Below are 18,377 nucleotides of genomic sequence, written 5' to 3'. Positions count from 1 at the left end.
CTGGCAGCTGCCATTTCAGCAGAGGTGCAGTTAAAGTGCTAAAAATGCAGCTTAGTTGGCAAGTGCTGGACAAAAGAGAAACGTTCAAAAGTAAATGTCTGACCTGTTTTGAGGGGCTGAACAGAAGCAGAACCCAAGAGGAACATGGCCATCAGACCGCAGCTGCCTCAACAGCCCCGATGGTCTCCTGTGTTTTGTTCCCTTCTGCCCCATCCCACTTTCCCAGGCAGTCAGGGTGGCACCTTCCCACCTCATCCGTCAGTATTCCCACACTACCGAGGATGGCTTTGGTCCCTGCCCGTGGTGGCGAGCCCTGGCCGTGGCGGCAGCACAGGGATGATTCCTGGCACTGGAAAACCAGTTTTATTTTATATTATGACAATATTTTTCCTGGTGAGCAAAGGCCACCGGAAAATGAGGGAATAAATGCACACTGCCATTGCTACCAAACCCGGGTGGGCCCTGGGGTGGGAGGCTGCTCGCACCCCAGCACTGGGGCGTGGGGAGGGTGGGCGGAACCCCTCTGGAGGGTGGCCTGACCCGGTTCCCAGGGATTCCCGTGTCCCCTGCCAGCACCCAGCGGGGAGGGAGTGGAGGGGGGAGGGACACGACGACGACACGGACCGAGGCGGGGGGGAGCCCCACCGGGGCGTCCCCCCGCGACAGGAGGCGCTCTGCCCGCTCGGGCCGGCGAGGAAAAAAAATACTAAAGGAAAGAAGGGAGAGTTTTCTGCTGGGGAAGAGCGAGGAGCGCAGCGGGCGGGCGGCGCGGGGCGGTGCGGGGCGGTGCGGGGCGGAGGCTCTGCCTGTGCGGGCTGCCGGGCGGGAGGGAAGGAGGGAGGGGAGAGCGGCCGCAGCCCCCTCCCCTGCCCGCCCTCCCCGCGCCGCCGGCGTGCAGGCAGGGCGGACGGGGCAGGGATGAGCCCCCGCGGCGGGGCCCGCTGAGCGCCGCCGCCAGCCGAGCTGGGCTGGGCCGGGCCGGGCTGGGCTGGGCCGGGCTCGGCGTCTCCCGCCCCAGGAGCCGCGGCGGGGATGCGGGGTGGACCCCGCCGCGGCGCTCCGCCAGGTAAGGGGCGCTTGGGGGCGGGGGGGAGGGGGTGTCGGGGCTTTCCCGTAACCCTTTCCGCGCCACCAACTTTCCAGGGAAGCGAGACACCCCCCCGCAGCGACGGGAGGGACTTTTCCTCGCCGGCTGCCAGCGCCGGTGCGGTGGGGAGCACGTCCCGGGCTGCGGGAGCCTGGCTCAGCCCCGGCCCGGGGCTGCCTGAGCGGAGGGCGGCAGCCCTGCACCCCGAGACCCGGTGCGGGGGAAGGAGCTGCGGTGAAACTTGGGCTACTGTTGGGTGAGGAGCTGCCGGCTGGAACAAGTGAGTGAGTCCCCGGTGGCACAGGGGAGGCCAGATGCCTCGTCCGGTTGCGTGAGCCCTGCCAGCCGGCGGAGCAAATGCCCCAGCATTTGCTGTCAGACCTTAAAGTGGGCTGAAAAACCTGCCGTGAGGATGCAGGCTGGCGAGAAGACTCCTCAGAGCAGGGTCGAAGCATGCCATGGCATGGAGCAGTCCTACAGGAAAGCTGCATGGTTCAAGGTTTGGACTCCTGACGCGGCCGTGGGCTGGGTATGTTGCAAAGAGAGTGGTTTGAGGTGGTGAATGAGCGCCTTCATCCCGAAAAAGCCTCCCAGCTCCTGGCAGGGGAGTGCTCCAGGAGGGAGTGAACGCACACAAACAGGCTGGTGGATGGTTCAGTGGAAGGTGGAGGGCACAAAAAAAATTTGTCTTGGCTTTACGCAGGCATCCTCGGGAAGAGACAGATGCAGTTCGGCAGATAAGGGATAAACAGGCACAGGTGGATGTTGTGTTAAGAGAACTCTGGGAGCGACAGGGGCTGGCATTACTTCATAGTGATTAAGTAACTCAAAATGTGTATGCTGAGTGTCAGTAGAGAAAAACTGAAATACCCATTGAATGCTCTGTGATAATTCAAGTGCTGGTTAAAGTGGGCAGTAATCTTCTGGTGGCAAAGGATCTCTCAGACCCTCTGAAATGCAGAGATAGGGGAACGGGAGAGCAATGCCAGGACTGGCTTTGGGCGCTGGTCTCCTGGCCGTATCATTAGAAAAGTGCCCCAGGAGGTGATACACCGGAGAGCAGAGCAAGTCTGGGTCTTTACAGGCACAAAGCACCTCCACTTGGTGTATGGTGTGGTGCTAACCCGAGGAGGGTGGCGGGCATGAGTCCCCAGCTGGCATTCAAAGCTGTAAGGAAGCTCTAGTGCTGTGTGGCTGAAGAGGAGGCGAGGCTGAAGGCTCGCTCCTACTGTGGCAGGATCTCATGTTGGTGGGCCTTGCTGGGGCAGAGGCTTGGGGACAGGAACTGGCCCTGCTCTCCTGTCTGTTGCGGTACCCAAAATCAGGTAGCACCTGTGGTGAGGGGGAAAGGGGGCTTCTCGGCGCTGCTTTTCTCCGTGGTCCTCCTTCCCCCTGGGGAGCAGCGGGGTGCTGCTTTTCCTGTGCTCGGGGTGGCAGGGCCACAGGCGTGGATCCAGCGCCTGCCTGGATTTGCAGAGCCACCAGCATGACTAAGCCACGGCGACCAAGTGGGATGCTCATCGTGAAACCCTGACAGGAGCCTGTCTTCCCCGCCTCAGCGGCTACAACGTGTTGTTTTAAGAGATAAACTCTTTGCTCGGTGGGAGGACACTGGGAAGCGGCAGGGCCCGTGCCAGTGGGTCCCTGGCTGAGAGTTGTTTTACAATCCTGCGACTTAATTTCTGTGCCTGGGCGGCGAGGTGGGGGGGTAGCGGGGCGGCAGGAGCCAGGCTGGCTGGGCAGGGAGGCACCGGCGGCCGCTGGCTGCAGCTCCTTGCTCCCTGACCAGCCTCCTGGGCACCCAGGGGTGTTGCTTGCCGGGTGGGGGACAGGGGTGTGGGGCTGAGCGGCTGCTGAAGTTGGTGCTGTGGGTGACTGTGCACGGGTGGGTCTTTCTCCTGCGGGCGGCTGCGGGGCTGTCTGCGATGAAGCACATTTTTGGGATGTGTCCCTCAACAAGCATGCTGCAGTGATGCCTTCCAAGTGCTGCAGTCGCACTTGTGTCAAGAGAGGGGTTTTGCCTTACAACTCCCGTCGTGGGCTTCACCCCCTCGCGCGGGGTGTGCCCGCACGCCCCGCTGCACCGGCGCAAGCGTGCCCCAGCTCGCAGGCAGCCCTGCCTGGTCCGTACGCTCACCCACCCTCCCACCGAGACCCCGCCACCTCCCCGATCATTTGTCGCTCGCAGTTCTGTTTTCCAGCTGGTCCTAAAGTCCTGAGTCACTCTGCCGTTTCCATGGAAACAGCCTTGCTGGCGGGAATTGGTGTTGGGGTAGAGGGTGCCGGTTGCGGGACCTGAGACCAGGCAGGCCCCGGGGAGGGCTTGTGGGGCACAGGCACTGCTTCGCTGGGCTTGTGCCGGGGCTGGGGCAGGCACCTGCATTGCACAGACCCTGACACCTTCCACTCCCTTTTTCCTTCCTCCCTGCCATGGGGAAACGCAGAGGGGTTTCCCTAGCAGTGGTGAGGGTGCCCAGGATGAGCCCAGCTGGGCTGAGGGCACAACTTCTGGGGAGCTGTCGAGGGAGGGGGACAGCCTGGAAGGCAGCTGAAAAGAGCAGGGGTTTTTTGACTGCCCTGTGAGAGAGCCTTGGAAACAGAGCAGTGACAGTATCAGCTACTGCAAGGTTTCCTGCCTAAAGCTGCCATCACCCCCAGGTTGCCCAAACACGGTCACCTCCAGGGAGCAGCAAGGGAAATCTGCAAGGAAGGCTGGGTGCAGGAGGCAGGGCAGCCGCGCTCCTTGAGGTGCTGTGGGAGCCCCCCATGAGAACAAGCTTTGGCAAGTCCAGGGCACTACCCTGTGTAGCACCTGGCAGCTTTTGGAGGGGAGAAGACATGGAGTCGCACCAATCCCTGCAGCAGACCCGCCGAGTCCAGCCTGCCTAGTGCCTGAGCTCAGCTGCCAGCGCAGCCTCTGGTGCCGTGGTCCTGCTGCGTGGCTCTAAAAGCAGGTCATTCCCATCAAGCCTGGGAAGGCCATCCCCGAAGCAGGAGTCCGCTGCTCAGCATCTCCTCCTGGGCCTCTGCTGTGCTGCAGCTGGCCGGCCACGCTCGCTGCTCCCTGTGCCGGTGACTCATGAATGCCATTCAGCTTAATTCATTGCCTCCGTTCTTCCTGGTGCTCCTGGGCTGTCTTGCTGGCTTCTTGCCCGCTCATCCTCCCTGGAGTGGTGCTGGGAGTCAGGGGAGGAGGAGGAGGAGGAAGGCAGGTGATTATGCACCCACTGCCATTTCGTGGGTGTGTGGGGTGGGGGAGGCTGTACTGCCTGCACCCATCCTCTCCCTTCCTCCGGGCTCAAGGCTGCAGGAAACGGGGCAGGGGAGAGGAAAGGCTCGGCACCTTCCTCTTCCCACAGACAATGTTCCTGTCCCCGTGCCAGGCACAAGGCAGCCTCCTGCAGCGCTCAGAGCCGGTTGCTGGATGCCGTGCATCCCTCGTGGACAGCCTCGTCCTGATGCAACTGCAGGCAGCCGGACAGAGATGCGGACAAGGCAGTGGAGCGCAGTCTGGCATGCTGTGACCAGCGAGGGGTTAGGGTCAGGGAAGGGGCAGTGCTCATCCCAGTACAGTGCCGAAAAAAGAGCCCACATGCCTTCTTGCAGGCCCTTTGCAGTGCCAGCAGTGCTGGGAGCTGGAAGTTACCAGTGATTTACCTCTACCCCAGCTCTCCATTGCGTAGCCCCAGCTGCCTGGGGCTGACCTACTAGATGCAGCTCCCACCCTCAGCTGCATTTTCTCGTCTTTGGTGGAGCTGAGCTGGAGTGAGGGCAGAGGGCGATTTCGGCTGGGAACACTTTATAGCATGGAAACAGCTGCGAGGCCAGCATTTCGGATGACTCCTGTGGTCGCAGCATCCCACAGTCTAGGGCTGAGTAGCCAAACCAGTACATGCCTCACACAGGGCTCTCACACACAGCCCCACATGGGCATGGCCCTCATTCCAGCTGCTGAGCTGGACTGCTGGCCCCAGTATCGGTTCCTGAAGAGGAACAGGCCAATTTAAGAAGGAGGGATGGGAGAGCAAGCAGCTACCCTGCTGTGCGTGTGCATGGGAGACATCCTCCTGCAGCGCGTCCACTGCAGCCGCTGCTCAGCCAGCCTGCCCCGAGCCGTGCGGAGCCACACGCAGCTTCTCCTCGGCAGGTGTTTCACACCAGCCTGGCTGTGTCCAAACGATGAGAAAGGGGGAGTGTGAGACAAAGTAATCCTCAGCTGTGCCGGCAGCTCCGGGGGGCCGTGCACTTGCGCTGCCCCAGGAGCCCCCTGAGAGCACCCAGCTGCCAGTCGCTGCTGCCTCTCTAGCCCAGGGCTGGGCTGAGTGGGAACCGTGTCCCCTGGGAGACAGGCAGTGATGGGAGGAGGTGGGAGAGCCAGGTGGGGGTCGAGGGGAGGCTCTGGCTGGCTTTAAAGGCCATGGATGAGACATCAGGGAGGGAAGCCTTCGCCCAAAACCTGCCCCTCCCTGGCTGCGCTCAGCAGACAGGCAGGGCACATGTGAAGGGTGATGAGGGTCAGCCGAGGCCGAAGCTGGGCTCTAGTTTTGCACCTGCTCTGACAAGGAGGTGAATCAACACCCCATTTCCTCCCCTCCGCAGCTTGGTGCGTTGCAAAGGGGAGCAGGTCTGGGTGGGTGGAGAACCTGAAATTCTCACAGCCAGCGATGCGGCAGGAATTGGGAGCAAGGAGGCACACTGGCTCTGGTCACCTTCTGCAGGCGAGCCGGCAGCGGGTTTCTGCCACATCCTGGGACGATCCAAGTCACATCTGCTCCAGTGTCCAGCAAGCAAGGAATAGAAGTTGAGGTTGTGTGTGAATGATGCAGTGTGGCTGGTCATCACTAGAGAGCAGGAAAGCGTTCCCACTGCGGCTCCCACCCAGAGAGCATACCTGAGCCACCTGGGCCAGCGGGGACCCTCTGCCCTGCCCTGACTTAACAGACCTGTAAAAAACACTTTATCCAAGGGATAGAACATCCCATGTGGACACTGGGGCCAGGTCTCCCTGCTGCAGGGTAGGTAGCCCTGGGTCAGGAGCAGCAATAGCCAAGCATCTGCAACCTCTGTCCCTAGCCACGTGCCGCATCCCTGGCAGGCGGCAGCCCAGGGGAAAGCAAGCCTTAATCGAAGCACCATTTTGGGTCTAAAACATGGCTTTTCGTGCACAGACATGGCACTGGCTGGCGGGAGGTGGCCCGCAGCAGCTGTGCCAGAGGCCCCATGCTGAGGTCCTGCTCTGAATAGTGGGGTGGAAAAAACCCCGTTCCTGGCAATTGGTCCCTGGAGTTGGTAGTCCCTGCAGCCTCCTGCCTGCACTGAGCAGCTGGGGCAACTGGTAAATAATAAAAATAATAATAACAAAAAAAAAAAGGAAGGAGGTTTTTCAACTCACTTGCAGGTCTGAGCAGCCCTCCTGGCTCCCAGCATCACTCACGGGGTGCCAGGGTCTCTCTGGGGAGCAGGGCTATTTGAGGAGACGGGAACAACATGCCGTGCCAGCTGTCACGGGCTCTGCAGGGAGTGCACGCCAGGAGAGTTGCACCATCCCAGGCCTGACAGGGATTTCAGTGTGGTCTGGGCTTGAACAGGCCTCACGTGCTGAAATCCATTGCTGGTCCTTTGGCCCCTTCAGAGACCTCAGCAGCGGCTCTGCTGGTCCCACCCGCAGCCGCCTTGGGGCTGGCTTGGTGCTCTCCTGGGGACACACAGGGAGTGTGAGAGGAGTGGAGAAGAAGAAGCAACGGTGGCGATGATGCTCTGGGAAGGGCTTTGCTGGGTGCGAAGCAGAGATATTTGTGTCTGTGCCCTTGGTTTTGCCTGAGGAGGGTGGGCAGGTGGCTGGAGAGGCGTGTACAGGTGAATGCACCACACCAGGGTAGGGGACATGGAGGAAGATGGGCAAGGGAACGTGAGTGTAGGGGAGCTTCAAAGTCATTGCTAATACTGGGGTGTCTTCCCTGCACAGGGGTTTTGGCTCGTTTGGGGTTTCTGGGATGAGTCTGCTATCTCCTGCTTTCCCCCCCCCCTCCCCGCCCCACTGGCCTTGGGGAGCAATAGCACATGGATGTGAAGCCCTGTGCTTTGGAGAGCAGCAGGGTAGCCTGTGAATGGTATTTGGTTAGTGAACGGGGGTAGATGTTGAAGCACCAGCATGGTTATATCCCCTCCCAGCAATGCCGCAGCTCCCTAGGCATGGCAGGGGGGCTCTTCACGTAACCGTCCCTGAGCACCCCATCCGAGCATTCCCTACCCTCACTCACGTGCGGGCAGCAGAAAGGCCGGGGTTAGCACCACTAGACTAAAGCTGGCGTGTGCAGTTGCAGCCCTGCTCTTCCCTGCACCCATCTCTGCTGCCCAGGGCTCCTGCCACGGCACCGTTGCCAACAGAACACGGAGAGGATGCAGTTTCTCATGCCTCCTCCTTTGTAGTGTTACTAACTGGTGCTCAGAACAGCAGGGAGGGGGCTGAATCCCAGAGCTGAGCAGGATTTGGCCAGCACCAGAGCTCAGCGCTGAGGGCACACGGGGCTGGCAGCTGGGACGTAGCTCTGACTCCAGCTGCAGAGCTCAGGCTGCTGCTCATCCCTGGAGGGTGGCTGACTGAGCTGGCCTGGCTGGTGGACCTGTAAGCAAAGCGGTTTGCAGCTCCAGGAGAGCCATTGCTGTTCTCCCAAGCAGGAGGTTGTTGGCCTGGATGGGCCATGCCTTGTCCTGCCAGCTGGCTGGGAAGGCTGGAGACGAGCCTCTCCAGGCACCATCCCCTGCCCCTTCCCTGCACTGGGTGTCGAAGGCACTGGCTGATGGGGTGACAAGTGACTCCCAGGGCAGCTGGGGAGGAGGGTTTGCAGCAGCTGGTTGGAGATACACAGACTGGGTGGCCACTGGGCTCTAACACCCCCTTGCCTGGGTCACAGGGTCTGGGGTGATCTGTGGGGCACAGGATTTGCATACACCCCCAGCCTGGAAGGAAGCAGTCCCTGGGGCTTAAGTCCTGGCTGGAAGTGTCTCTCCAGGCTTGCCAGCCTCTGGCTGGTCCTCCTTTCTTCTGAAATGGGGCTCTGCAGCACATGACTGGGGTCCACGTGGTTATGGCTGAAGTACAGGCGCTGTGGGAGGGTGCTTGCTGGTACACCCAGCAGTAGGGTAATTGGGTCCTCCTTAGCAGTCCTTGCTCAACCCATGACTTCTCTGTTGGGTTGCAGATACTGAGACGATCTGTGAAGACACTCCATGAAGGTGACCAGCCATGCAATGTTCCTGGAAGGCTGTCCTCCTACTAGCCTTGGCATCCATTGCGATCCAGTACACGGCAATCCGGACCTTCACCGCCAAGTCCTTCCACAGCTGCCCCATCCCCAACCCCATGAACTGCAGCCTGAGCCAGGACAGCGATGCGGCCGACAGGCTGTGTGACGAGAGCCCCACTTTTGCGTATAACCTCTCCAGGAAGACACATGTCCTCATCCTCGCTACAACCCGCAGTGGCTCCTCATTTGTTGGGCAGCTGTTTAACCAGCACTTTGATGTCTTCTATTTATTTGAGCCCCTCTACCATGTCCAGTACACCCTGATCCCAAAGCTGACCCAGAGCAAGAGTACAACAGACAGGCGGGTCATGCTGGGGGCCAGCCGAGACCTGCTGAGGAGCCTCTATGACTGCGACCTCTACTTCTTGGAGAACTACATCAAACCGCAGCCAGTCAACCACACCACCGACCGCCTCTTCCGCAGGGGAGCCAGCAAGGCCCTGTGCTCGCCGCCTGTTTGCGAGTCCCTGGGAGCCATTGACCTCCACCTGGAGGAGGGAGACTGTGTGAAGAAGTGCGGTACCTTGAACCTGACACTGGCCACTGAGTCCTGCAAAGAGCATGGGCATGTGGCCATCAAAACCGTGCGGGTGCCCGAGGTTAGCGACCTCCGGGCCCTGGTGGAGGATCCACGGCTGAACTTGAAGGTTATCCAGCTGGTGAGGGACCCGCGGGGGATCCTGGCATCCCGGAGTGAGACTTTCCGGGACACCTACCGGCTGTGGAGAATCTGGGATGGCACTGGCAGGAAGCCATACAACCTGGACGTGACCCAGCTCACTACGGTGTGCGAGGACTTCTGGAACTCCGTGTCCACTGGCCTCAACCGGCCACCATGGCTCAAGGGCAAGTACATGCTGGTGCGGTACGAAGACCTGGCCAGGAATCCCATGAAAAAGACCGAGGAGATCTACGATTTCCTGGGCATCCCCATGGACAGCAATGTTGAGCGCTGGATACAGAACAACACCCGAGGAGACAGGTCCTCCTCCAAACACAAGTACGGGACGGTGCGCAACTCGGCAGCGACGGCGGAGAAGTGGCGGTTCCGGTTGTCCTACGAAATCGTGGCGTTCACCCAGCACGCCTGCCAGCAGGTGCTGGCGCAGCTCGGCTACAAAACCGCCGGCTCTGAGGAGGAGCTGAAGAATCTCTCCATGAGCTTGGTGGAGGAGAGAGACTTCCTGCCCTTCTCCTAAGGAAGCCCCGGGGGGGGCCTGGTTTTGATACAGACTGTTTCTAACTGTTGCCTTATGGGTTTTTTGTTTTGTTTTGTTTTGTTTCCCCCCTCTTTCTCTCTCTTGTCTTTTTATCTCCAAAATTTGCACTAAACCTTGAGTGGGAATCTCAACAGAGTCCAAGGGGAAGCAATTGCTGCCCCTCAACACGTTTCGGACGCAAGAGAAGTCGGGTCTCTCCAAGCAAGAGCTAGAACTGTGGATGGGTAACAATGTTTACAAAACACACAAAATATGTAAAGCAACCTTCAAGCTTTCCAAACCGAAGGGTACCTGGGGTACTGTACTTTTGCACTGTTTACTTTTACAATGTAAGAGGTAAATATAAATATAATTTATGAATGGTGTTGTCCCCTCCAGAATAACTCCCCTTGCCCCGATGAGCTGGTTAGACTGGAAGCTGAATGTGGAACAACCTCCTCATTTTTGATCTCAGTGCAACATGTCTGTCTATTTAAGTCCTGGTTCTGGGCTCGGCAGTGGGTGAGCTGCTCATACATGGTTGTTTGGTAACACCTGTGATACTTCTTTGTGCCAAAAACTCACTAAAGGGAAAAATGGGGGGGGGCGGGGGGGGGGGGGGGCGGAAAGGTGATTAGGTAGTTTGGTAAAAGCCCAACACATTTAATGCTTTATTTCTGTGTTTTCTGTAAATAAAAGTGCAATAAAACTGACCTGGGGTGAACTTCAACTGAAAGACCTCAGTGACTGAGCTGGGGTAGGTGCGCTAACAAGCGAAGAGCAGCATCTCCTGGTCCGCCCAGCTGCTACAAGGCAGGAAGCAGGTGGGGGCAAGGCTGGGGGGAGCTGCACCACAGCTGCCCAGGGTGGCAGGGAACTGCAGTCACCTCCTTTGGCATGTGAACGTTTGCATCCGAAGTGTGTCAAAATGCAAGTAGTTAAGCCAAAAAGTGAGAACCTGTGGTTATTTACAGAGCTGAGAGCTTGTTGGCCTGCCTGGGGGCACAGGACTTGCCGCAGTGCCTGGCCACAGAGTGCTCACAGCACCAGCGCGGTGAGCTTGGCACCATCAGGCTGCCCCTCGCCCACCGCCCACGTCTGTCACTGTTGATGCCAGTGTTGGCATGCCCTGCCCTGGGACCAGGGAAAAGTGCTTGAGTTCAAGTCATAAAACCGCCAGAACGAACCTGAGCGAACAAGGAGATGGTTCTGGCAAGCCACGAGTTGTTCTTCATGCCCTGCCTGCGGAGGCAGGGCCCTCAAGGGCAGCAGGTAGCTGGATGGGGAAGCCAGGCACAACAGGTGGGGGCAATACAGCACTGGCCTGAGAGCCTGACCCAAGACATTGCTGGTCTATTTTGATCTCTGCCTGCTGGAACAGCTGACCAGCTCCTTTGTCCCCGCTGGGACAGGGTCCTCCAAACAGCCCAGCCCTCAAGGCACGTCCCACAGACCACAGACAGCTGCAGATGGGAAGCCACCATGGCCGGTCCCCAGCAGACAGAGGACAACAACACCCAGCAGTTTCCCGTCTCTGTTGCTCATGGAGCCAGGCAGGGCAGGGACCCACAGAGAGCTGTGACCGCAGCTGGTCACATCCACCTACAGCTACACACTCCCAGTGCTGGCCCCGCTTCTGGTACAGGCACATTTGAGCCACCCACAGCCCACCTACCTGGGTAGGGCCCCTCTCAGAAGGTGTCTTCAGACATCTGCTACCCACCAGGTCCCAGGCTGAGCGCTTACTTGGGAGAGGGTGAGACTGTGCCGCAGTTATACACCGGGAGCAAGGACACGCTGCCTGCACACCCACTGCTGGGGTAAGGCAGGGGGAAGCTGTTACTATATGTGATTTTCCAGTGTCCTTCCCCCCCTTTAAAGTCCTCTGCAGGGGCAGCTTGTTAGTGGCGTTTTGCAACCTGGCTTAACATGATAACCTGCTCCAGCTAGGCTGCAGAAAAGCTGAGCAGGGGTGATGTATCTGATGGCCTCTCCTCAGGGCTTGCAGATGGAGCACTTGTACTTCAGCTGTGCTGTCTGCAAGGTGACGTGGCAGGACCCAGCCCGATGAGGAAGAATCGGGGAATGGTGTGCATGTGCTGCGGGATGGGCTTCTTCCATCTCCTAGGAGAACCCCCCCGCCCCAGGAGCCTTCACGTGGGGGCAGGAGCAATGAGCGCCTTCACTCTGTCACCTCTACCGCCAAACCTGCTCCTGCCGCTGGCCCAGTGCCTCCCAAGTCCTGCTGGCCTGACTGTGTCTGCAGGCGAGGATGGAGGAGGGAGCAGAGGTGGCTGCAGCCAGCCTCATCAGCTCGCTGCTCTTATTGAACAGCTGGCAGGAAAACGTCAACGAAGTAAACGGCTTGATTGCCCTGTTATTAGTTAATAAATTAATCCTTTTGTCAGCACTTAACAAATGCCGAGCTGTTGGCTCCTGGCCTCGACTGAGCAAAGGGACACCCTGTCTGGGGCCCGACCCAGCACAGCCCCGCTGCCAAGCTGCAGCCCCCCCTGCATGAGGGCTGTGCATCCCCGGGAGCATCAGGAGGCTCTGCCCTGGGTAAGTGCCCACTGTGGAGCAGGGGAGGCGGCTAGCGTGGCTGGCTGTGCCCTCCCCAGCGCCCATGCTGCTGGCCAGCAGCCGAGCAAAGGGAGAGGGTCTGGCTGCCCCACAGGGCTCCCCTGCAGATCTGGGACGGATGTCAAACCACCTTCTCCTGCAAAAAAGGGCAGGCTGCTGCAGGGGGAATGAGGAGTTTCCCTTGCTGCCTCAGCTGGGAAAAGTGGGTATGCAAACCTGCAGGAAGGAACAGTGGCTGTAGAGGCAAAATTTCTCATCCTCGGCTGCTGAGATCCCACTTTCGGGGCTAGGCCTGCTATCCCTAGCCCGAAAGTCCTCTTGTGCACTGGTCTTTAAACCAACACAAGAAATTGAATTTAAAAAGCCTTATCTAAGCTGTTCTTACCATTCCAATCAGGAAATGTGCCTGCAGCAAAATGGCTTCTGACTCGTGGTTGAAAGCCATGTCCTAGTTTAAGCAGGGACAGAGGTTCAGCCCTGCTTGGTGCCTCATGTAGAGCCCTTAGGGGAGAAATCTGATTTCCCAAGGAATCTCTAACATCTTCCTCCAACTGCTCTTTCTCTTCTCATTTCCCCCCACTGGAAACAAGAGCCAGCATAACCAAGGTTTTTATCCTCAAATTTTACTGTATTTAAAATACAGAGATGCAGAATATTCCCAGAAACACACTGCAAAACAAACCAAGCAAACAAATTCAGTAGGAAACCAATTACAGACAATGAAATGATAAAGGAACAGCAGTGCTCTCTGGAGCCCAGTGCCGTGCACAGGACTGCGTGGCCACAGCGATGGTTTTGGGTTGCCAAAGGGCTCCTCGGCTCCTAGAGAAGCAGAGTCGGGCCCTGGCATCCATCCTAGCAGCTCTGTGGCTCTCTAGCCATCTCCATGTCCCCACTCACGCTGTTGTTTTTACAAGGATGAGTGCAATGGAGACATAGAAATGACCCACCCACAGGGATAAGAGCCAACAAGAGAACCCAAAGGAAAATACACAAAATACAAGGGGACAGAGAGGGGTGGAAGACATGCACTTCTCTCCCAGCCAGGGGAGCTGTGGGGCAGAGTCACCCTCTCTGCCTTCCCAGCCAATACGAGCGTGGGTGTTTAATGAGGGTCTCGATGAGAGCTTCGGAGAGCTCTAGCCAGGGGCAAGACAAAAAGCTAAGGGAGGGATAAAAAAGAAAGCAAAGCATTATGAGATGAGCTAAAGGGAAAAGGGAGAAGAGGATGCCCCTGTGGGCTCTCCTCTCAGCTGGGGCACATTCCTTGGGCATGAGGAACACCCAGCTGTGCTGGGGCACAGGGCTGCATGGAGGGCCACATCCCACCTCCACCATGAGGAGATCACGGTGACAGCCTGGGGGAAATCTGGGAAGGCAGGGGAGAAGGAGGGAGCGGATCTGGCACTTGGACCATCCGTTGGGCACATTGATCTAGCTAAATGGAAACACCTATCATCACTACTACGGAAGCAGGGCGCCAGCCAGGTGTGGACCACCACCACACACCAAAAGCCACATTTGTCCACTTTCCTTTCCACGCTCTTCCCTAGGATGAACTCCATCACGTTTCTCCTCTGATTCAGAGCCTGTCATAAGACACAAATTCCCCCCACGCTCCCCCTTGTCTCGCCCCCTTACTCCTACTCTCCCCTCACCTCCTCCTGTCACCAGTCCCTCCTCATCTTCTTACTGTCACCCAAAAACTGGTGATCCTTGTACTAGCTCCCTTCGTCCTTCCCTCGGTGGTGCTCCCCATTTTGTACCGAGTCCCCCCCCAGTATCAATGGGATTCATGCTCAATGTAGTTTTTGCCCCGCTTATCATGAAGGGGCAGTGGGAGAAGGGCTGTACCAGTGACCAAGGTGGACTCTGAGCAGGCTGAAGTCTCTGTAGTGGGGGAAGAGGAAAGACGGGGCATCCGTCATGAGCCAAGAGCTTCCCCATCCAATCCAGATCCTACTGTTCTGCAACCAAAGCTGTCAGGAGGTGCCTTTGCTCTCAGGCTGGGAACACCGACCGTTTTCCTTCTGCTCTGGCACTGAGAGTGCCCCAAAAAGCAGCCTGGGGCTGGGTCACATGGGTGAACTGAGCAGGCCCAGCACGCTAGCAGAGACATACTTTCCAGAGGCCTTCTGCGTCCTGCAGAGTTATATATTCCTAAATGCCCATTAAGTGGTGTGAGGCCCTGGCTGTGGAGCAGATTTAATCTTCTAGCCATACCTGCTAGTTTACCTTTGTCTGCTATTTATGGTCCATGAGTTCTCTGTTAGCTGAGCTCCAAGAACAGCAATTTAGGCTGTGAGTTCCCCTCACACCTCTTCCCCAGGCCATCCCACAAGCAAATGGCAGTTCCAGACAAATGGAGACCTCTACTCTGTTTACTGCAAGGACGCACAGAAGAGCAGAAATCAAAAGATGGGAAACCCTCAGGACCCCTAAGGCCTTCCTTAACACACCTTTATCCCATGTTCCATGACTGCTCTGCACACATGGTGCCTGCAGACAACGGCTTGGGAAGGACCTACTGCTTCCTCCAGCAACAGCCCATGTGGGATACCGGTTAGCCAAAAGCATGATGAGCTTCCCATCACCTGCCCAGGGGTGGCTGGTAAGTAAAGCTCCTTAGATACTATCTTCTCCCGTCCAAGGCCTCAGGGAGGCAGTTAGGAAGAAGACTGTATTCTGCCCAATTGGCAAGAAGCTGTATCTTTCTAAGAGGGTTGGTGACAGCACAGCTAGTTCTGCACAAGCAGCTTTTAGCTTTGGGGTTAAAGCTGGCTTCAGGAGTAGTCTGTGATCTGCAATAAGAAATGAGATGTGCTCAGGGAGAGCGGTGAGCAGAGATCCATGCAGTGCAACCTGCCCTCCTGCTTTGCAGGGCATTTGAGACAAAGGAAGAACAGACAAGACTTATTCTGGCCTTGCCAACTGCCATGAGCATCCCAACAAAGTGCAGGCACACATCAAGGCCTGATCTTTCTGTGAAGCCGCTGCCTTCAGAGACAAAACCAACACGTCTGGGTCAACTTGGCCTTCACCAGAACAAAGGAGACAAAGTGAGGAAATGCACACACATACCAAAGGCTGTTTCCTCTTCAAAACCAAAGATGTAGGTTAAACCACTCTCATGCTATCAAGGGTAACACACTGTGGAGATCAGCAACTTCTTGCCCCTGCAAACAGCAGGGACTACCCAGCAAAGGGTATGGAGGGAGACTAACATCAGCATGACTAGCAGCGGGACACAGCAACTTAAGCCAGGCCCAGAACATGGATTTAATAAAGGTCTGAATGAAAACTGTTTCACAAGCCCATGAACATTCAGCTAAAATGGTGGCAGGGGGTTGTACTTAAATATTCCCTGATGCCCAAGTCCTAAGCACAAGAAAGCAGCCAGGAAGTGCAGCAAACTCCAATGGGAAATGAAGATCAAGGAAGCTGGCTTCAGTGTCCAAAAGATAGGGCAGAAAGTAAACCACATAGACAGCAGAAAGGGGATTTTTCACATTCCTTTGGTTTCAATAAACTATGCTTTTGGGCAACAGAGTGGGAAATATCCTCTAAAACGTGATTTTTATTTTGACCAGGACCCTATCTAAAAACTATACGCTGGAAGTGCCGGAGATGACTACGTAAACTCCTCCGCAGCAGTGGCACAGTTTTGTTTACCTGGCTGAAGACATGCCTGTGGACTGACACGTACACAGATGCTAACACAGATGCATATTGATAAAATACAGCACAAGCACTGCTTCACTTGCCTATGCATCCAACACCTAACGACCTAGGCTAACCACCTGCCAAAGCCAGGAGTGGCAGAGTTAATTGTGGAACCTGTGGCTTTCCTCATCGAGAATTACAGGGGACCTTGGAGTGAGTGTGCGTGCGTGTGTGTATGTGCAGGATGCCACATGGCCCCTTCAGCATCATGGGCCAGGCTGAGGATAGCTGTGACTCCCAGAGGAATGCAGGTGTCTGGGTTTCTGCAGCACTACGAGTGTGGGTGGGCTGTTTAGTGCAACATGGTCATTTAGAGGAGCTGGGCTGGAGCCCCAGGAGCAGCATGTGAAGGAGGAGTTGCTGGTGCCCCACGCAGGCTAGCTGCTGCTGGAGCCCCTTGGGGAAGCATTCTCTAACGCAGTGCAGCCCACTTCCAGCCAGGCCACTGCCCCCGGGGTCACAGAGAGAGCCTCCCCTCCCACCCTGCAGCAGAACTTGGGTGGCATTTGGGAACACGCTTGCTTGTGGTTACTAATGGTGTCTGTGGAGTGAGAGTGCGGCCTAGAGTCAGAATGCCCCTTTTGCAGATGGGGATGCTGCCAGGATTTCAAGGGTCAAACCCAAGGCCCCAGTTTGTATCCCTGTGGACCACCACTACCTGTGCTTGCTATATCACAGATATAGTGGCAGATGCCACTGTCAGCTGGGAACGGGAACATACATCAGCTTTCTTCCTCTTGCCTCTCACCAAGAAAATCAGTGCAGAAGTTGATGGCCCAGGACGTAAGGTACTCTTGTGTGGCATCATTCCTGGAGATGCTCTGCTGAGCTTGGGGGTTCCTTCTCTGAAGGGTGCAATTCAGCCAGGGAGTAAGTGATTGGGAGCAGCTTGTGGGATGGGCCCTGCAAAGAAAAGGCAAGAGGTGCAAGGCAGGAGGAAGGCTTCTCCCTCTTCACAGTATCTCTCCTTTTTGTCAGTGGGACTTTCTTCTACGGTCCTCCCCCAGGCAGACCCCCCAAAAGCACCTCCCAGAGCCAAGGGAACGGGTGTTTCAGAGCCTGTGTTCCCAGCTTAGGTTGAATTTGACTACATAACCGACACTTCAGGCAAGGAACTATTTCCTCCCCCTCCCCTCTTACTTGCCCCACCTCCAGGGAGATGGAGCCTGACACCTGCTCCCACCCCTCTGCGCTTACAAGAGCAAGAAGGGAGGAAGGGAACTGCAAGACAGAGACAATGGTGCCTTTAAAGCCCTCGGAATAGAGATGGTTCCCGGTGGGTGATGAGAGTGAAAGGCATTAACAGCGGCTCTGTGAACTCTGAGCCAGGCAGGCAGTGCTGAGCAGGCTGCAGCCAGAGTCTGCTCGGGTGCTCGACCCTCCCTGAAGCGCCTGGTTCCAACTCAAAGAGGTGCTGTGTAGGGGGAGAGTATGGGCAGATTTATCTTCTGGAAAGGAGCTGTAATGGGGATTAGTCAGCCTTGTCCTTCTTCTTTGCAGTGAAAGGGACTTTGCTGGCGACCGCACTGCCCACAGCTCCGACACCGCCGGTCACTGCTGAGACGCTGCCCTTCACCAGTCCAACGCCAGCAGCAGGGACGCTGGTCACAGCTGTTTTGGTGAGCTCCAGGCTCTTGCTGCCCACCCAGGCAACTCCTCCCAGCGTGGCCCCCACAGCTCCCCGGGTGATACTGAACAGGCCGCCCGTCACTCTCCAGATCACTCCTGCCTGCTGCTGTGGATGGTCCTTGCTGGCATCTGTGGGGAGACAGAGAAAGGGAAAGTCAGAAGTGTCCACACTGAAGATGTTATTCCTGGGCACCTCTTCCAGCCCAGGAGGGCTGTCCACCACGGCACACCCTCCCGTATGTGCAGTGCCTTGCAGTCCCACTCTTCTTGGGGCCTGAGGGAGGAACCAGGGCAATCCCAGGCTTCTAGCATGGCAGGAGAGGACTTTGGGAAGGTAGGGAGTGGGAGCAGAGTTGCCCATGTGACACAGAAGGGAAGAAGGTGGCTCAGCTACAGCCCCAAACTCAGCCTCAGTGCTGCAACGTGAACCAAATCCCACTAATGGGAGATGTAATTCCCCTCCTCTGCGTGTGGGTTGACACCAGTAAATCACAAAGACTAATGCCAGCATAGGAGGCATGAATTGCAGACAGCAACGGCCCACATTTGCATGGCCTGCAGGTCCCCAGAAGCATCTGTTTGGAGGCAGGTCTGCGCTAATGTCAGATGCAGGTCTGAGGCACAGCACAGACCTATCTGCGAGAACTGTAATTGAGCTAGCATAGATAGCAAACTGCAGTAAAGATACAGTGACATGGACGACACTTCAGGTTGTATAAGCTCTCCAGAGATCTCAGCTACGTATTTAATAGTGTTAAGACAGTGCTTAAGTTGCTACACTATGTCACTGCTGGTTTACCTGTGCCAACTGGATTAAGGCCAGCATGATATACCATCCCAAGCTGCCAT

At 57.1% G+C, this 18,377-nt stretch overlaps 2 protein-coding genes across 4 annotated transcripts in view; one reads left to right on the top strand and one right to left on the bottom strand.

Annotated features, from left to right (window-relative positions):
* The first annotated feature begins 923 nt into the window (after window positions 1-923).
* CHST1 (carbohydrate sulfotransferase 1) lies at window positions 924-10,306 on the top strand. Its single transcript, XM_064462541.1, has 2 exons — window positions 924-1,066; window positions 8,290-10,306. Exon 2 carries the CDS (start codon window positions 8,334-8,336, stop codon window positions 9,591-9,593), a length of 1,260 nt encoding a protein of 419 aa, XP_064318611.1. The 5' UTR covers window positions 924-1,066; window positions 8,290-8,333; the 3' UTR covers window positions 9,594-10,306.
* Window positions 10,307-12,783: 2,477 nt separating this feature from the next.
* LOC135315277 (transmembrane protein 263-like) overlaps window positions 12,784-18,377 on the bottom strand; it is a 213,720-nt gene continuing 208,126 nt past the window's right edge. For 2 of the 3 annotated variants that reach the window (XM_064462538.1, XM_064462540.1), the window contains 2 exons: window positions 17,097-17,657; window positions 12,784-16,802 (listed from right to left, as the gene is read on the bottom strand). In XM_064462538.1, coding sequence (XP_064318608.1) covers window positions 17,371-17,657 — 287 coding nt within the window. In that variant the 3' untranslated portion in view covers window positions 12,784-16,802; window positions 17,097-17,370. The remainder of the gene's footprint in view (window positions 16,803-17,096; window positions 17,658-18,377) is intronic. The other variant, XM_064462539.1, reaches the window with a different exon arrangement.

This window comes from Phalacrocorax carbo, chromosome 10 (assembly GCF_963921805.1).
Source record: "Phalacrocorax carbo chromosome 10, bPhaCar2.1, whole genome shotgun sequence".
NCBI lineage: Eukaryota > Metazoa > Chordata > Aves > Suliformes > Phalacrocoracidae > Phalacrocorax > Phalacrocorax carbo.
The sequence above is the reverse complement of the archived record's forward strand: the minus strand, read 5'-3'. Positions and strand labels throughout refer to the sequence as shown.

Excerpts from the sequence above, each read along its gene's own strand:
- CHST1 (XM_064462541.1), top strand. The coding sequence starts at position 8,334 with ATGCAATGTTCCTGGAAGGCTGTCCTCCTACTAGCCTTGGCATCCATT.